Source organism: Rattus norvegicus, chromosome 10 (genome assembly GCF_036323735.1).
Source record: "Rattus norvegicus strain BN/NHsdMcwi chromosome 10, GRCr8, whole genome shotgun sequence".
Lineage (NCBI taxonomy): Eukaryota > Metazoa > Chordata > Mammalia > Rodentia > Muridae > Rattus > Rattus norvegicus.
The window spans coordinates 14,734,185-14,753,211 of NC_086028.1; the positions used below are offsets into that span (position 1 = coordinate 14,734,185).

The 19,027-nt window shown below is 50.5% G+C and overlaps 1 protein-coding gene across 10 annotated transcripts in view; it reads left to right on the top strand.

Annotated features, from left to right (window-relative positions):
- Window positions 1–19,027, top strand: part of Unkl (unk like zinc finger) — a 46,099-nt gene that overhangs the window by 23,558 nt on the left and 3,514 nt on the right. For 5 of the 10 annotated variants that reach the window (XM_006246057.4, XM_017597602.3, XM_017597603.3 and 2 more), the window contains exons 9-14: window positions 1,821–1,880; window positions 6,603–6,780; window positions 16,715–16,798; window positions 17,373–17,600; window positions 18,325–18,527; window positions 18,650–18,904. In XM_006246057.4, the coding sequence (XP_006246119.1) occupies window positions 1,821–1,880; window positions 6,603–6,780; window positions 16,715–16,798; window positions 17,373–17,600; window positions 18,325–18,527; window positions 18,650–18,904 (1,008 nt within the window). Of the gene's footprint in view, window positions 1–1,820; window positions 1,881–6,602; window positions 6,781–7,073; window positions 10,748–16,714; window positions 16,799–17,372; window positions 17,601–18,324; window positions 18,528–18,649; window positions 18,909–19,027 lie in introns of those variants that run through there. The other 5 variants (XM_008767609.3, XM_063270090.1, XM_063270091.1 and 2 more) reach the window with 4 other exon arrangements.

Consider the following 19,027-nt stretch of genomic DNA (forward strand, 5'->3'; position numbering starts at 1 on the left):
ATGGGTGTGATGAGGATGGACAGTCCTCTAACTTAGAAATCACTTCCTGTCCATGCCAGAGTCGGCTACTAGAGTAGGTCCCTGAGGAGCAATCCCAATATGAGGACAGGATGTTCAAAAATGGATTAAACATAGTGTTTGGATCTAAACTACTTGAGTGACATTGACGTAGCCTTGAAGTTGCTGGGCAGTGGCAGTTTATACCCAGCACTTAGGAAGCAGAGGTAGGAGGAGATCTCTGAGTTTAAGGCCAGCCTGGTTTAATGAGTGAGTTCCAGAAACCCACCCTGTCTTCAAAACAAAACAAAAACAAACTTATAAAAGAGAGGAAAAAAAAAATCCCTGAATTTGTTGAACAGAGCCACTCTGCTTAGCCCATGCAGCCACTGGTGTCTCTGTACTTTCTTGCTAAGGCCACTTGTGTTGGGTGGACCCTGAGTATAGACAGGCCCCTGAGGCTCTGGAAGTGTCTCTTTTGGGTCTAGGGTTTAGTCACTTTTGTTCTTTGGGCCCTTCTGCCTGAGGATGGTCCTCTGTGTCTGACAGGGCAGGATCCGTTTATGTCCTAGGTGCAACAGGTGTCCTCTGCTGCTCTGAGCACAGGAGGCCCCAGTCTGTGATGCTCTGCCACTGATGTCAGTGAAGTATCCCGAGGGTCCCTCTGAGTGAGTGGTGGAGGAACGCCTGTGGAGGTGGCATCGATGTTCCTTCCTGCCTTGCACCTGGAACCCCACAGGCATTCTACATATCTAGAACTTGCCACTTCTCTTGGAATTGTCACAAAACCCTCACAGGGCCACTTTAGATGCTGCGAGCTCCTCTCCTTCTAGAAGGCACAGCTGGGTCTTAGGGTTTCACTGCTGTGAAGAGACACCATGACCAAGGCAACTCTTAACAAGGGACAACATTTAATTGGGGCTGGCTTACAGGTTCAAAGGGTCAGCCCATTACCATCATGGTGGGAGCATGGCAGTGTGTAATCAGACATGATGCTGGAGGAGCCAAGAGCTCTAGATCTTGATCTGTTGGCAGTCAGGGGGATATTAAATTCCACACTGTGAGGAGACCTCAGAGCCCTCCTACATGGGGATGTACTTCCTCCAAATAGGCCACACCTCCTAATAGTGTCACTTCCTATGGTTAAAGCATTCAAACATGAATCTGTGGGGGCCAAATCTATTCAAACCACCACAGCCTCCCTTGGACAATACCCACACTCCTGTGCAGAGTCAGCCTCAGTGCTATTTGGGTCAAGCAAGAGACCAGGATTTCTGATTCTAGTCTCCAGCACAATGCCCCTGAATTTGACCACTTCATATGAGGGCCTGTCTAATGTAGTGAACTCACATGCCCGTGCCCAGGTCTTTTTTCTTTAATAACCCCTTAGCTCTTGGTACAGTTTGCAAGGACTGTCAGTCCTGAGTGATCCAAGTGTGGGTAGGACTTTGGGTACCAGTGGATAGGAGCTGGGGAAATACTTTCTCAGTGTTTTGTTTCATGGGGTTGTTGGTTATTGTTTTGTTTTGTTTTATTTATTTTTTGAAATGAGTCTTATTATATGGCCTACGTTGGCCTCAAACTCATGATCTTCAAGTACAAGTACAAGTCTAGGCCAGCATACCTGCTCCAGCATTTTCTAAATTTTTTTTTTTTTTTTGGTTCTTTTTTTCGGAGCTGGGGACCGAACCCAGGGCCTTGCGCTCTACCACTGAGCTAAATCCCCAGCCCCGCATTTTCTAAATTTTAAGCAATGTGTAGGTCTGTGTGTTTTCAGAAGACGTCTCCTTACCTTTCTAACCTGAGTGGTCCTTCTGTTGTAGGCCAAACGGAAAGATTCCCCCTCTGAAGGCAGCCAGAAAGCTACTGAGGACAGCAAGCAGGTACAGTTCTGGGACATAGGGCTGTGCTGTGCTGTGCTGTGCTGTGCTGTGCTGTGCTGTGCTGTGCTGTGCTGTGCTGTGCTGTGCTGTGCTGTGCTGTGCTGTGCTGTGCTGTGCTGTGCGGCTGGGCAGCATAGCATGGCTTTCTGTTAGGCCTTTCCGTACACTACATGTCTTGCTCTACTGCTGAGCTAAGTCCCAGTCCTGGTGCCTACTTGTTCTGTAATTATTTTTTCTTTTGCTCATGTTCATGTGCCCTTTGTTTTATTGCTAAAAATATTTAAGCCTGGTGGCAGCTGCAGTACATGCCTTAGTCCCAGCACTTGGGAGGCAGAGGCAGGCAGATCTCTGTGACTTCCGAGCCAGCCTATTCTACAGAGCTAGTTTCAGGACAGCCGAGGCTACACAAAGAAACCCTTCCTTGAAACACCCTCCCACCTCCCAAAAATTGTTTCCTACCTTGGAAACAAAACCAAAGCCTTGTAGCATTTTTTTTCCTCTGGGAAACACGGGTCCTGCAGCCACAGTAACAAAGTGTCTCAGACAGAAGCTTGAGTGACAGAACTTATTTCCAAATCCTGGAGGTTAGAGACTGAGGTAAAGGTGGGGTCAGGCCTGGGGCCTCTCCTGGGCCCACAGATGTGTGCTCACTGGCCTCACAGGTTATCCCTTGGTGCGTGCTTTTGTCCTCATCTCTTACAAGGACAGTGACCTCATCATAACCTACTGTGTCTGTAAAGATTCTCGGGTCCAGATTAGGTCACACCCAGGTGTCTTGGTTGGAAGGGTTCCCACATACAGATTTAAGGGGCATTGTTTAGCCCACACTCCCATGTTCACAAGCTTAGCTAGTTTCTGGGAGTGGACATCAGTGGCTATGGGGAGCCTCCCATCTGAGGGAATATAGCCTGTTGGTGTTCATTAAAGCTCCCTAGCCTGGTCCTGTAATGGGGGCTACATATGCCTCAAGGCCTCTTCCCCAACCAGTTTAGCTTCATATGTTGGTTCAGACTAAGTTGCCTGTTTTAGAAAACAGATTTTTATCTTGACACGGCTGCCCCAACAACCCAAGGTCATTTGTGCTTCCCTACGGTGAGCATTGCAAGGCTATGTAATCCATGCCTGTAACCCCAAATCCCAATACTTGGTAGGCCAAGTCAAGATTATGAGTTCAAGGCCAGCCTAAGCCACATGGTGGAACCCTACCTCAAAAAAATATATATATATATACATATATATATATATATATACACACATATATATACATATATACATATACACACACATACATATACACACACATATACATATACATATACATATACATATACATATATATATATGCGCTCAAAACTTGCTCTAGGTGAATTGTCACTTCCTCTCCTTCCTGTGGGAGAATTTTTATTCTCACTATGACTTCTGTCCTCATGGAGCCAGAGCAAAGAGAAGAGGGTGAGGTATTTGTGGGTCACAAGGACAGAGTATTAGTTGGCGAAAGTGAAGGGTTCTGGAAACTGGTGGTGATGGTGTTTGCACAGGGTGGATGTTTTTAATGCCAGGTCTTGTGGTCAGGCACATAAAATCCCAGCTGCTTTGGAGCTTGAGGCAAGAATACCACTGAGTTTAAGGCCAGCCAGGGTTTATAGTGAGGGCCTGTCTTAGAGGTTAAAAATAAAGCTCAGTGATAGAGTGCTTACCTAGTGTCTTAGTCAGGGTCAGTGTTGCTGGGATGAAACACCAGGACCAAAGCAAGGTGGGGAGGAAAGAGTTGTTTTGGCTTACACTGCCACAGCACTCTTCATCACTGAAGGAAGGTAGGACAGGAACTCAAACAGGGCAGGAACATGGAAGCTGGAGCTGATGCAGAGGCCGTGGAGAAGTGCTATTTACTGGCTTGCTTGTCATGGCTTGTTCAGCCTGTGTCTTAGGGTTTTGTTACTGTGAACAGAAACCAAGACCAAGGCAACTTTTGTAAGGGACAACATTTAACTGGGGCTGGCTTACAGGTTCAGAGATTCAGTCCATTATCATCAAGGCAGGAGCATGGCAGCGTCCAGGCAGGCATGGTGCAGAAGGAGCTGAGAGTTCTACATCTTGTTCCAAAGGCAACCAGGAAAAGACTGAATTTTTTCAGGCAGCTAGGTGGAAGGTCTCAAAGATCACCCCCACAGTGACACACTTACTCAATAAGGCCACACCTCCTAACAGAGCCACTCCCTGGACCAAGGGTATTCAAACCAGCAAGGCCTGCTTTCTTATAAACCCAGGAACACCTACCTAAATGTGGCACCACCCACAATGGACTGGGCCCTTCCCCATCAGTCACTAATTAAATGCCCAGGACTGGAGAGATGGCTCAGTGGTTAAGAACACTGTCTGCTCTTCCAGAAGACCTGGTTTCATTTCCCAACGTGCACATGGCAGCTCACAACTGTGTGCAATTCCAGTTCCAAGGGATCAGACAGCTAGACGTGAAGGCAAAACACCAGTGCACAAACAATAAACTGCAAGCCATGAAAAAAAAATAATAATAAAGAAAATGCCCTATATCTGGAGACAGTTTCCCAGTTAAGGCTCCCTCCTGTTAGATCACTCTAGCTTCTGGCAAGCTGACATAAATCCAGCCGGCATGTCTATATGTGTGAGGCCTGAGCGTCAGTCCTCAGTGCCACATAGACGTGCATACTTAAGAATGACTGCAAGCCAGCCAGGCAGTTCCACAGGTAAAAGAGCGTGTCACCTACATGATGGCCTGGGTTTGATCCCTGAGATCCACAAGGTTAAAGGAGAAAACTGACTCCTGTGAGTTGTCTTCTCACCTGCACACACGAGTATCCATACACCTCCCCCCAATAAATAACATTAGTAAAACCCAGAATGGTTAAAATGATTAATTTTATCCTATTTATATCTTAACAACAAAAAAGAAAAGAGAAGGAAAGAAGGAAGGAGAGAGAAAAGCCAGGTAATAAAGCTGCCTTTAAAGGAGGCAAGCTATCCCTTGGTGCTATCTCTCTGGCCTTGGCCTCTCTCTTTGGAAACTCTTGGGTCACCCCATTGTGGTTGTACATTTGTGACCATTGTGACCTGAAGTGGCAAGGACGTGGTGATCTTACTAATTTGTAGGGTCAAGCAGTCTCCTGGAACCTTTTCCTAGGGGAGGGGTGTGTCCTCTGCTGTGTGATTGAAGGGCCCTTGTTCCAGTGTCTGCCATGGTGAAGTCGTGGTGCCATGCGCACTGATGAGAGAACCCCAGGTGTGACTGTCCCCCTCATACCTGGGAAGGAAGAGGATGGTGCCTCAGTGCCCTTGGCAGGTCCCAGCCTCCAGGCTGCAAGTCAGTTTCCAGATGGGGCCCTGGTGTCCCACAGCCCAGTTAATACTGCTGCTGTATTAGGCAAACAGCCCTGAGACCACCAGTGTTGATTGCTTGGGATAACATTGTGCCAGCTTGCAAGGTCTCTGCATTCTTGGTCTCTGGTTTAAAACCCAGGAATTTTTTTTTTTTGTTCTGTTGTTGTCATTGTTTTAATGTGTACTATTTTAGTGTATGTGTGTGCAGTTTTTTTTGTCTGCATGTATGTCTGTGTACCATATGCATATCTGGTATCCACAGAGGCCACAGGAGGATGTTGGATCCTCGGGAATTGAAATTACAGATGGTTATGAGCTGCCGTGTGGGTACTGGAAGTCAAACCTGGGTCTTTTGGAAGAACCACTTAACTGCAGAATCAGTCAGTCAGAGTGACAGAGCACACATTCTTCTTGGGATTTTAGGCCGGAAGTCCCTTTTCTACTAAACACAGCCCCATGGGGGTGACATGTTCCCCTCTTTTTTGGGAACTGGTGTGTGTGTGCTCCTAGTATTGGACTTCGGTGAAGTCTGAAGTCTTAAGGTAGACAGGTGGAGGGGGCAGTAGTGATATGACCCAGAATGCTAGCTTCTCAGTTGTGCTGGAGTGGACTTCAGCTTGCTGACTGGGACCAGCTCCTCTGTTCTGGGCCCACTGGTGAAGGCGGTAGCTGAGGCAGCACAGGTGCCTCTCTCTTCAGCCCAGGCTCTTCTGTCACTCCTGGGTCTGGAGTCCCTGGGTACCCTTGTGGGACTCATGGGAAATGTAAGTGACCTGGTATTGGCTCATGGAGGTATGGTGAGGCCCAGGATTCAGGGACTGCTTTTTCTCAATGCGAGAATCCTAGGTTCAGCACATAGGTTTGATTTTAAGTGTCCATTTTTTGGGGACATGCTGAGGACCCCCAGCTGTGCTACTGTGTTCCCTGAATCCATCTAGCCTGGGTCCCTGTTTCATATAATCTGACTTGTTTCTCTGTTGTCTGTCAGATGGAGATGTACCAGTTTCCTTGTTTTTTTCATTCTTCTGGTCTCAGGGTGGGTAAGACCTGGGGAGGAGCAGAGAGTCTCCTGGGAGGCTGGAGAAAAGGGTCAGCACACCCCCAGCCCCTGGCCTGTCAGGGGTTGTGCCTGCTGGGTAGCTTTTGTCAACAGACAGATACTTTCCAGGTATATTTGTCTGAGTGACAGCAAGGTAGCCTGTTGTAGTCAGTGCGTGCGAGTGAACATCTCTGCGCACTAGTGAAGACCCTGAACTGTTGGCTGTCTTTCATGCCGCACTGGGGAGATTGGCAGCCCATCCGTCTGTGGTGTGTCTGCTGCTACTGCTCCCAGCAGTGCCCGCTCATGTTGTTTGTGTTTTTTAACAGAACCACCTCGCTGTGTTCTCAGTGGTTCACCCACTGGCTCCCAGCATAAGCTCCAGTGTGGCATCCAGCCTGGCATCCAGCACTGGCTCAGGTAGCTCCTCCCCCACCACGCTGCCCAACCTCCCTGCCCGCGCCCTCCCACTGGATCCAGCTGGCAACACTGTGGAGGCGGTCATAGGTGAGTCCACACTTGTTTTCCTGGGCACCTTTCGCACTGTGCTGTAGATGCTCAGGATGTGCTGCTCCTTAGAAAAGCCAGAGGCTCCATGCTCTCGTTATGTCTCAGTGCAAGCCACTCAATGCTGTGTGGTGCTTGGGAGTACAGGATACGCAGAGCCCACATCATAGACTGCACACAACACCAAAGAACCGTGTCAAGTGGACCTCCTATCCCAGAGGCCACTAGAAAATGAGGCTAGGAGGAAATGGAACTGGAAACCATGATGAACTAAAGGTGGGGGTGTGGGCAGGGTCGGGGAGAGTTGTAATGAGGCCTGAAACAGGTAAACACAGAGCTTCAGAAGCAGCCAGCTTCTTGGACTTCTCTTTAGTACCTAGGAGTCTTCACTGAGGGAGGAGCAATGTAATATTAGCTGGGCTAGCATGTGTACAGGGCCTGCGCAGGAGCCAAGAGCCTGGGCTGAAAGGCAGGGATGAGTTAGGCAGGTGGGCTGAGGCCAAGAAGCTGAGGGACCCCTGGATGCTGTGCTTGTGAATCCCAGGAGGCGTGCTCTGAGCTGCTGCGGTCTGTGGTTACGAGGGCCTAGCTGACCAGGCAGTAGTGAAAATACTCTTTTTTTTTAAGCACACAGAAATGTTAGGGGGATATATTTTTATTTTACAGATGGTTGTGAGCCACCATGTGGTTGCTGGGATTTGAACTCAGGACCTCTGGAAGAGCAGTCACTGCTCTTAACCGCTGAGCCATCTCTCCAGCCCTTATATTTTTATTTTAATCTCAGGTGGGATATGGAGCTGTTTTAGCTTCTCCACAGCAGCTGACTGTGATTTGCCTCTAGCAGGGGTGTGATTTTGCAAGCTGCAGATAATTTTTGCAAATATGTGTATATTTGGAATTCTGGGGACTTTTCAGAGGATATTGTAAACGCTAGGGCCCCAATAGAAGGGGCTGGTTGGCCGGCTGCTGGTTGGATGCGGTTTGTGGCAGTTTGTTGCATGTTCGAAGAGAGGAAAAGAAGAAATTAGATATTCTGCCTCAAGGAACTGACTCCCTAATCTCAGGAAGCAGTCTACCTCTTCCTTTCTGTTTCCTCAAGTAGAGTTCGTGTTTTCCCGGGCGGAAGGTTTCTCTTTCAGACTGTTTCTGTGTCATTTACCTGCCCAGCTCTTCGTGCTGTTGCCTCTTTCCCTCTGCTCTCTCTCTTGTTCTTCCTGCCTGTTTCTCCACTTTTATCGATTTTACCTTTAGCTTTGGACATAAGCCTTTTCTACTTCAGGAGAAATCTCTTTGTCGTCATCAGATACAAGCATTTCTTTACTCTCTGCCTTTTGCAAACCATCATTCATGTTCATTCTTTGTGGTTTGGGGCTGAAAAGTCTGCATATTGTTAAACTTTCCTTAGCTGGAAACAGTCCAGCTCTGCTCTTCTCGCCATTCTGTGGTCACTAGGGCCTAGATGACCCAGGCCTAAAATGTTGTTTGTTTGTTTGGTTTTGGGTTTTTTTTTAAGATTTTATTTATTTCTGTCTGTGAGTACACTCTTGCTGTCTGCAGACACTCCGGAAGAGGACATCGGATCCCATTACAGATAGCTGTGAGCCACCATGTGGGTGCTGGGAATTGAATTGTTTTTTTTAAGATGTTAATTGTTTTTATTTTATGTATATGAGTTTGCCTAAACACATGTCTATGCACTGCATGCATGCCTTACCTGTGGAGGCCGGAAGGGGAGGGCGTAGGACCCCCTGAAAACTGAGTTACAGACGGTTGTGAGCTGCCTCATGGGTGCTGGGAATTAAAGCTGGGTCCTCTGGAAGAGCAGCCGGTGCTCTTAATCGTTGAGCTATCCCTCCGTCCCCCGGTGCCTGTGTCCCACCCTCCTGGGTCTTCCATTCTGCCACCAGGCCATCCTCCTCCCTGTGTCCTTGGGAGATACACAAAGAATGGCATTTGTGGTGGTTTTAGAGCCATGGAACTAGGAAGATAAGCCCTGTAGCTTTGGGAAGGTTATGCTGCCTAGGGACTCAGACAGAATACAGGAGTCCATATTGACATACAAGTAGCAAAGTGGAAAGCCCTACCCAGAGGACATACTGATGTTACTCGGCATCCCACAAGGTAGCATGCGCTCTATCCATGTAGGCCAGCTAGAGTCCTACATTGGATGCAGGTTGGGAATGACGCCCCGGTGCTGGCAGAGAGTTCCCTTCACCATCCTCAAGGGACATTAAAGAGTTCTGTCCTACATGAGGACTACTGGGGAATCTTAGAGCTGGAGATGTGCTGCAGAGGCTTCTGGGAAAGCACTGTGGGCGGGCTCAGCACCACAGCTGCCTAAGGAGGAATTGTGGGCTGCAGTGTGTGCCCTCAGTGCCTTTCCCACCTTGATCTCACTCAGGGTAGACTCTGTCTCTTCCATAAGTCACTGCATAATCTTGTGGCCAGTGTGATCTCCTCCACTGGGAGACCTGAGTTCCACGGGGGTCCTGTGTGGGTTTGTCTCGCTTTCTAAAGAACCCTCTAGAATTCAGGCTTATCCAGCATCAGGAGGCCATGGAGGCGGTAGGAAGCACCACTTCCCTGTCTCTGCTGTCGGATTCAGGGAGAGGGAGGGAAGTTTTGTGGGTGCTGAGTCTGAAAGATTATCACAGATGGACCCACGTCTGGATCTAGAGGCTGTCCTGCTGCAGGGGGTGCTTGCCCACCCTTCAAGACTCCTCGATACTCTGAGAATCCTGCTGGCCTCAGGACCTGCCAGCCTTCTGCTTCTGGTTTTATGTCGTGAAAGTAGCAATGGTGAGGAGGACATGGAGCAGAAGAGTGTTGAGGGGAAGTTAGACCCCAGCCCTGAGCAAGCGCCCAGGTGCCACGGACACTGAAAGAGTCAGGTGTTTCACACTGACTTAGCATAGCTCCAGTAATTCTCCTAGCCATTACCTAATGTGTGATGAACGGCCTCAGCCACACAGTCAGAAAGTTGGAAGATGCACTTTTTATTTGTTTTGCATGTCTGGGGACAGCACCCAAGGCCTCAGTCTGCTGGGTACCCATTTTTATTTACAGTTTATTGTACTTGCTGCTTCCTGGTTAAAATACTGAACATTCTTCACTGCAAATCCCCTGGACCCTGCTAGCTGAAGTCATATGTGAATCTAGTCATAGTACTGTTATCTCAGTGCTTGAGAAGCTGGGGCAGGAGGATGACTTTTATATCAGTACCCTTCCTGTCTCGAACCATTCTCTTCTGTAAGGTCCCCATCCTCAGCATTGCCTGACACAAGAAGTCAGTGGGCTCTCTTCCCTGTGATGCCAATCCGTGGCTCCTAGGCGTTCAGTCCTTGCCTCCATCTGACCCACATGCTCCAACCCCATGGGGTTGGCCCTCCCTCTTTTTTTTTTCCTTCCAGTTTTAGAGGGCTGGAGCTAGGGGGTGGGTAGACTTGAGGGCATTGTCTTTGTGGGGCAGTTTCCTTTCATTTAAATGAAGCCAAGTGCAGGGCCTGCACATTTAAGAGGTGCAGGGACAGCACCCTGGCTTCTAGTAGTCAGTGTGAGCCTGTCTCCAGTTCTTGACTACGGAGGACTCACCCTCCCCACCGCTCGCCCCGGCACTTCGCCCCCACCCCGCACCCTCTGCGCGCCCCGCCCCTCCCCCTCTTTGTGAGTCAGGCTTTCAGCCGAAACCTGTCTGCTCTTGCACACCTTGGCAGGCAGGGGGAGTGGCCTAGTGCTCCGGGGCAGGGTGCAAAGCGTGAGTGGGCGGGGCCAGCGGCTGGCGAAGGCGGAGCGCGAACCAGGCAGGTTTGAATCCTCAGTGACAGACAGCCGGCCGGGGCTGCGGAGGATATGAGTCAGCATTGACAGTGGCTGCGGCAGATCCCGGTCTCGCGTCAGCCCAGCACCAAGTTGTGGGTCGTCATTTCTCGGCGCTTTGGAACGAGCATGCGTCCTCCCTCCTTCCCAGGTGTGCGTCCTCCCCCACCTCCGGCGCGGGTTCCCCAGGGGTCCTGTACTTACATCCTCCCAGGTGGTGTTTCCCTTAGCGCTCATCTACTCAAGTGGTCCCCCCTTGACGCGCGTCTCCCTCTGAGATCATCCTGGTCGGCCAGCGTACCCCCAGGTGAAGCAACCCCAGGTGGTTTTCCTTGTAAGTGCACCTCTGCCCAGGTGAAGGTCTTGGTGCGCATCCCATCAGGTCATTTTCCTTCAAAATGCATGTCCATCGGGGTGCATGTTCCCCAGAAACCATGTACCTCTTTGACAGTGAGATCATGAGATCTGTGCTGAATTTTTCAGGCTGCAGAAGGAGATTAACTAATTTGCCTGCTTTTAATTTTTGTTGGTGCTGCTTACCCAGGGCCCTGTGGGCCCCTGCGGCTTGTGTTTCTTCTCCCTTGTGGACTGGTTCCCCCAGTTCCTCTAACTATCCCAGTTCAGAGTACAGACACAATGGTTGTTGGTGCTCCTCTGTTCAGTAACTGCAGATAGAGAAGGTTCCCATCCTGTGTGGCCTTTAAGTCCTTCTTGCACTCCGTGTGGTTTGTCACTTCATGTATCCCTGACCCTAGAGGACAGCAGCACCTTTTGAATGTGCTGTGTCATATTGGGAGCTGGTGATGCCTAGGACAATATGAGGTCTTTGCTGCTGCTGCTGAGGTCCAGGTGGCTTCGGGTCGTTTGGTGGAGCTTGTTCTGGGTCAGGAGGCACAACCTGGCCTTCAAACACTGCAGTTTATGTAAGGAGGAGGCTCACCTAGATTTCTGTCTTTTTCTGAGTTGGTTCTTCTTTTTAAGCACCATTCAGGAGTACCGGTGTAATCATCTGGAGCATTAGTGAGGTTGGAGAGAAGAGCCTGGTGGACTAGGGCGTGGGATGGGTGGGGTAGCCCCTTGACATCCTGGGCTCTGAATTAAGGTGGACAGGCCCAGAGGCTTCCCCAGACATCCCCTTTTTGTTGATATCTTGCTGGGCTCCAGGGTAGTGGCTCACACCCTGTGCTAAACTTCAGTAAGGGTTGATTGCAGTGCGGTCCTGAGCTGTATGTACTGTGTAATGTCGGGCCCCCTTAGCACCTCGGGCTCCGAGGGGTCACAGAGACCCCGACCACGGAAGACAGGTTCCCACTCCATGCCTTTCTTTGCCCCTTAGTTTTTCAAAACGAGTTTTTCCAACTTTACCAGGGGCACTAGAGCTGCAGAGCTGTCTCTCACTTAGCTTTCCCAGGCTTCAGGTTGGACTCCTGTGCTGGAAACAACAGAGGAGGGTAGGGCAGTTGCTTTATCCAAGGGTGGGAGCATATCCTCAGTCTGCCTACTTTGGCCTGCTCTGTTCAGATTAGAGGATCAGCACACAGGACTTGGAGACTGATGGGATCTGGAACTAGTGGGACATGCTCAGCAGTAGCTTATGAAGGAGTGTGGCCAGGAAAGACCCACCAGGAAGCTTGGCCACCTCACTGAGGGCCTCAGGCCTGAGAGGCTAGAACTCCATACCAGACAAGGCTATAGACTTGTTCCTGCAGGCTGTAGGCAGTTCAGGGATGGCCAGAGGATGGATGATGGGAGCCATGAAAACTAACCTGGGTCTTAGCTGGTGCTGGGTTGGGAGAAGAAGAAACCTTGAAGCATGCCTGCTCTTGGGAGACACCTGCTCTCCCCAGCAGACTGAGATGAGATCCTGGGCAGGATGTGGTGCTGTGGGGTGGCCGTCTATGGCACGGAGAAAGGGAGTATGTAGTGTTGTGAGGTATCCACCAGAGACGACTCCACCGTTGGTTTATATCAGGAGAAAGTCTTTATCAGTCACCTGGCAACTACACTGGGTGTTCAGGACTAAGTGCAGGCCAAGCCTTTCTCAGAGTGGGGTGCTTGTTTGTTTGTTTATTTGAGAGAGAATTTCACTGTGTAGCCCTGGCTGGCTGTCAGGGTGGGCTTTTAACCCCAAAAACCACATCCTGGGTTGACACACCTCGGTTAGCAGGAACAGTTAGCCAGAAGCAGAACTGTAGAAACCAGAAGCAGGGTTAGCACATTCGGGGACTTTCCCAGAACTGTGGACTCTGATAGGTGAGGTCTTTTTTCTCAGTTCAGGAAGTTCAGATTTTGCTGCTTGTCTGCTGGATTTTAAGGCCTGGATGGTATTTCTGTCATGGAGTCAGTTGTGCTAAGACCATGGGGCTTGCGAAGGTCTAGAGGCCTGTTACAATAGGGCTCCAGAAGTCACTGTATAGGCTGTGACCATGGCAAAGGCCACAAGGCTCCCAGAGGGAAGCTGCAGGAGTAGGATACAGAGAGGTGGGTGGGCCAGGTCGGGAAGAGGGGTCTCTGTGGAAACAAGTACTTTGCAAAAGATAGCTAGACAGAAGGATCTAGAAGGCAAAGGACAGGGTGGGACTTGAGAAACTGTGAGGATGGAGGAGTAGGAAACAGCAAAGATGGCAGTGAGGATCCAGAGCTAGGGACATAAGTCCTGAAGTTAACCCAGTTTGGCACTCACAGCAAGGGCGGGCAGTTCTGGGAGGGGAGGGCCGGGCTTGGAGTCCATGGGGCAGACATGGTAAGGGGCGTATCCAGGTAGGGTCCCTTTTTTGTGGGTTACATTGTATCCCCACCCCCAAAGGAGTCTAGTTTAGTAGTAGGGGATCTAGTTGCAAAGTATTTACTGCCTAGACTGTGTGAGGCTAAGTTCAGTTACCATCATCGGAGGACATATTGTGAACATGTCCTCATTTGGAAATGGGCTCTTGGTCATTGAGTTACGATGAGGTCATTAGAGCAGGCCCTGATGCAGTGATAGTGTCCTTCTAAGAAGAAACATGGAGGGGTTGGGGATTTAGCTCAGTGGTAGAGCGCTTGCCTAGGAAGTGCAAGGCCCTGGGTTCGGTCCCCAGCTCCGAAAAAAGGAAAAAAAAAAAAAAGAAGAAGAAGAAACATGGACACACATGTAGGGAATAGGATTATGGTAGTGGAGACTGAGACAGGATTCATGGAGTCACATACCCAGGAAGCCCCAGGAACCATGGAAACACTCCTACGTCAATACAAAGAGTCCAGGCAGGCATGCGCACTTTGATTTTGACCTGGAAGACTGAGATGATGAACTTCTGGGCTGAAGCTACTCAGCAAGTGGGCCTCTGTCCCAGGCTGTGTGAAAGTGGCAGCTCGGTCAGGGACAGGTGCCCAGCATGGGGAAACATAGGGATCAGGAAACCTGTGGAGCAGGAGGCCTGTGCCGTTCATCAGCATTGTGATGGTGGCCTGCTTTCCTTCTGCGTTTGCTCTCTGATGGCGGAGGATTTTTGTTTTTTTTCCTAGCAATTTGTTTTTTCTTTCCTTGTAATTCTCTCCAGTCAGTTATCGTATCAGTGCCTGGTTCCTATTTCCTGGGCATCAGGGGTTACAGAAATGCATTCTGGGACAGCCCTATCTTACCTGCACCTTATCTTTCACTGCTGTCCTGAGCCTACACTGGGTGGTGTAAAAAAGGCCTCATCCAACACCTATCATTAAGGGATCTATGATGTCCAGCGTCTGGTCTAGGAGCCGTGTATCCTAGGCCTCAGGGAGTGGAGATCCCTGCACTGAGTGGAGCTCTGGCTCCTTTTTTTTTTTTTTTTTTTTTTCTTTCTTTCCTTTTTTCGGAGCTGAGGCTGAGGACCGAACCCAGGGCTTTGCACTTTCTAGGCAAGCGCTCTACCACTGAGCTAAATCCCCAACCCGAGCTCTGGCTCCTTGACCACATGGTACAAGTGGAAGGTTTCCTTTTGAGTGCTCTAGCATCCTGGCTTCAGTGCCCTGAAGACTCCTGAGTCTTGCCTTTTCGTGGCTCCGGTAATAAGGGGGGGGAGGTGGCTAGGCCAGATGGAGCTGGGATCTGGTTGTGCCAGCAGCTTAGGAGTATGTTTAGAAACCATGTAAGTAAGCCACAGGTTGATCCACTCTGGCTTGAGCAAGCATGATAGGTGCCTCACAGCCATGAGGGGTTTCTCAGAGTCAGGAGCATCCAGCTTCTTCTTGGAACCACTGAGAAACATTCCTCAGGAGAGGTGTGTCCTGCCTTTGGTTCAGGTTGTCCCCATAAGGCTGAGCAGTGCTCACTAGTCCTAAGAATGAGAATCAGAGAGACCGGGAAAGGGCGGTATGACTGGGTTTGGGCTCTAGTATACATCATATAGGTTCCCACAGCTCTGAAGTGCAGTAGGGACTGTACCAGTGTCACCCTCTGGCTCTCTCTGATTATGGCCTTTTGCATTCCAAGCCACTCCTTAGCCGCAGCTAAACTGTGAGTTGATCTAGTGCAGTGGCCCCTGCCTCTCCCTCCTCCACTTCCTGGTAGACATGCTTCCCTGCATTCTTGCCCTGACTTACAAGTATCTGGCTCTGGTAATGTAAAGACTCACCTTTGGGCAGTAGGTGGGCAGTTCTGACCACCTAAATGCCACTGACTGAGCAGCGACAGTTTTGTCTGAGCATTTTCTTATGAGGTCTCTAATGGACCTCACCCAGAGGATGTGGTAACATGCTAGACAGTTGGAGACAAGCAGTGTCCCTGGCATTTTACACAGCCCTGGTATAGAGGAGTATCCTTATAGTCTTGGAGCTGTCTGTCACCCTGCTGTGGAGAGGCCCTTTGTCTCCATCCAGCAAGGGACTTGCAGGGAAAGTTTGGGGGTTTGTTGGTGGTGGTTTTGTTTCGTTTTGATTTTTTGAGGTGGGCTATGCTGTAAGCTAACCTGGAATTCACAATCCTTCTGCCTTGGCCTCCCAGTTGCTGGGGTTACAAGCAAATGCCACGACAGACAGTATGTGTGTTATCTTGAAGTTGAACTCTGAGTTCTTGGGGACTGAAGGGACCTTAGCCAACAGTGGAGATAGCACTGAACCACATAGCATACATACATAGACTTCACAGATGTATGTGAAGAGCCAGAGTGGGTGGGAGAGACAGTAGTCACAGACAGACACAGTGCCAGACAGCAGTGGCAGCTGCAGTCTCATTGCTTCTCAGTGCAGGATTTCTACATATTTACGTTTTACTATGACTGTATTGAGAATGTGGCACAACCCACAGCCATGCTCCTACAGCAGTCCTGTCCCTCCTCCCTCCCCTCAGATAGCTGTCACTGAGTGCCAACTTCTCCATTACATGTTCCCTGAATAGCAGTCCTGCTCTGGCTGTGGAGGTGTGTCCTGGTCTCATCCTGCTCCTGAAACTATGTAGACTAAGTTGGCCTCAAACTTACAGTGATTCTCCTGCCTTAGCTTCTGTAGTACTGGGCTTAAGGTGTATTCTATCACACCCAGCAACTCCTACCTTTGAGGAGACTGTTTCGGGTCTCAGATCCTGGTCTTAGGTCCTCACGGTGTCAGAGTTCATTATCCTAGTGTTCAACCTAACATGGCCTCAGAACCATTTCCTGTCAGAATTGGCCTCCTGTAAAATTTTTAATGGTTGAATGTATTTTCTTGGTCAAATTTTAACAAACGGTTAGAAGTGAAAGGAGAAACAGCTGGGCACCGAGGTACATGCCTGCATGGTCCCAGCACTCGGGAGGTGCAGGGCGAGAGGATCAGAGGTTCAGGTCATCCTCGACTGCGTAGTGAACTGAGGCCAGTTATGATCTGCGTGAGATCCCGTCTTAAAGAATAAAAGGCAAACAAAACAAAACCAGAAAACCCTTGAAGCAGAACATCTTTGGACAGAGCTGTGGGTGTGGCTGTGCAAGGGTGGTTCAGATAAAACACCTCTGGCTGTGGAGGGGACTGCAGCCTCGTTGGTCAGCAGAGTTACCTTGTGCTGCCATTGGGTGGCAGGGTGGTTGCTTTGCTCCTGCTAGGCGCATGTTGGTGGGTATGGGGTCAGGGGTTCCTTCAGAGAGGCTTTGTCTTCTTGGCTGAGAAGTGAGTGGGTAATGCCTGGTTTATTTCACAGGTTCTGCCTTAGATCTTCGTCTTAGTGACATAAACATCGCGTCCTTAGATAAAGACTTAGAAGAGCAGGACCTTGGACTGACAGGTGAGTGCCGAGCTCAGCTGCCCTTTTGTCTCCATGCATGCTGCTTGGCTCACTGTGGGGTTGGAGGAGGCATCTGCTGGGACCCTCTTCTTAGACTCTCCTCCTCGCCTCTGCCACTGGCCTGTATGGCTCAGCTTCCTGCTGCTTCCTCAGTTTACCTCTGTGTGACAAAGCAGCCCCTTGTTGGACTTGGCCAGGGCCTCTCACGGGGAAACAAGTTGTTTTTATTCCATGTGGCATAGAGGGAGGTCCCTGTTACTACATCATTTTCTTCATCCGGAAAGTTACTTTCTCTCATTTCAAAAGAAATCGACTCTTAGAGCCCTGGTGGTTCTGTGAGGACCATACTAATGAGTTCCTGGCTCTACCAGGACCACTACCAAGACACTCTTGAGTTTGGGGGTCTGATGACTGCACCCCTCTGGGTGTTGGCCTGGTTCCTCTGATGTGACCCTGCCCCTAGGTATCCCTGCTATGTAGCTGTCTAGTTACTGACCAGTAGGCTTACGGGCAAGTGGTTCCATGACAGAAGCCCTGCCTGCCCTTGTTCACTCAGCCTCCCTCCTCCCACCAGGTCCCAGGTCGCTGGCAGGCTCAGCACCCGTCACCATTCCGGGCTCCCTGCCCCGCTCGCCATCCTTGCACTCGTCCTCATCCCTGTCCACCTCCCCACTCAGCTCGCTCTCCCAGTCCCTGTCGGGGCCACTCGTCTCCTCGGCCATGACGCCCCCCCAGCAGCCACCACCCCTCCGGTCGGAGCCGGCTACGCTGGGCTCTACAGCCTCATCTTACAGCTCTTTAGGTGCGTGCCTGGGCGTGGGTCCCTCCCCGCCGGCTTTGGGTCCTGGAATAGGCCCTGTCCAATCCAGTCCTAGGTGTTCCTGACTGCAGAACTCCCACCTCTGTAGATCTGTGTCTTGAGAGGAGCCACTCCTCCGACCTATGAGACATAGTCGGGTGGAGGAACATGTCTACCATGGATAGCTAGCTGCCCACAGCTGGGCATTCTCACAGCACTCCCAATCACAACCTTGCCAGCTCACTCGGGGCTCTGAGCCAGCCATACATGGAGCCACCTTAGGGTCCCCACAGTATACCTGGGATTTATTGTGTGATGCAGGCTGTGAGAGGAAGCTGGTGTGACAGAGCAGCGGGACTCTGTCTTCTGCTCTGATATTTTTACTAAGAAGTTATTACATCTGCTGTGATCTGTTATATCTCAGAACGTGCCCACGTCTGGATGTGTCCATCTTAACTGCTAGTTAACATACTTGAGTGCCCTCAGAACTAGAGCACTGTTGAACCTCCAGGATCTGCTAAATAAGGACTGCTAGGGCTGCTCACTCTGATCTTCCTGAGCCTCATTTAGGGGAGCAGCCTGGAAGCTGAGGCTTCAGCAGTCATAAGCAAGTGACTTACAGGGTACTAAGGTGGGTGGCCAGGCCAAAAGGGACAGAAACGTCTGCAGGCACCTCAGCCCTTGGGTGCAGCATGAGCTTTATCATCCCTGTTTCTCCTAAACTCAGGTTTGAACGGCGTCCCTGGGAGCATCTGGGACTTTGTTTCTGGCAGCTTCTCTCCTAGCCCATCCCCCATTCTGAACTCTGGCCCTTCGGCTTCCTCAAGTGCAAGTCCAAACAGTGCTGAGCTGGCACGGGTCAGGCGACAGCTGGATGAGGCCAAGAGGAAGATCAGGCAGTGGGAAGAATCTTGGCAGCAAGTGAAGCAGGTAAGCCTGGGGAAGGAGGCTGGGAAGGCAAGGGAAGAAAGGGGGTTGTTTACACAGGCAGGGCAGGCGAGCATGTGGACCGCCAGGCATAGCCGCCTCCTACATGATGTCTTGGGTTTCAGGCCTGTGATGCCTGGCAGAGAGAGGCTCAGGAGGCCAAGGAAAGAGCCCGTGTGGCGGACAGTGACCGGCAGCTGGCCTTGCAGAGGAAAGAAGAGGTGGAGGCCCAGGTGAAGCAGCTGCAGGAAGAATTAGAGGGCCTGGGTTTGTCCTCACTGCCAGGGCTTCGGAGCTTGGGTGATATCAGTGACATCCCTCTCCCCAAGCTGCATTCTCTCCAGAGCCAGCTGCGATTGGACTTGGAGGCTGTGGATGGGGTGAGTCCTGCCACATAGTAGCTGTCACTTCAGGGGAGGGCAAAGGGGACTAGCTAGTGAGGGGCCTGAGACCTGCCCAAACATTGCTTCTCCTTCTTCCCTGGCTCCTTGCATGGACTAGTT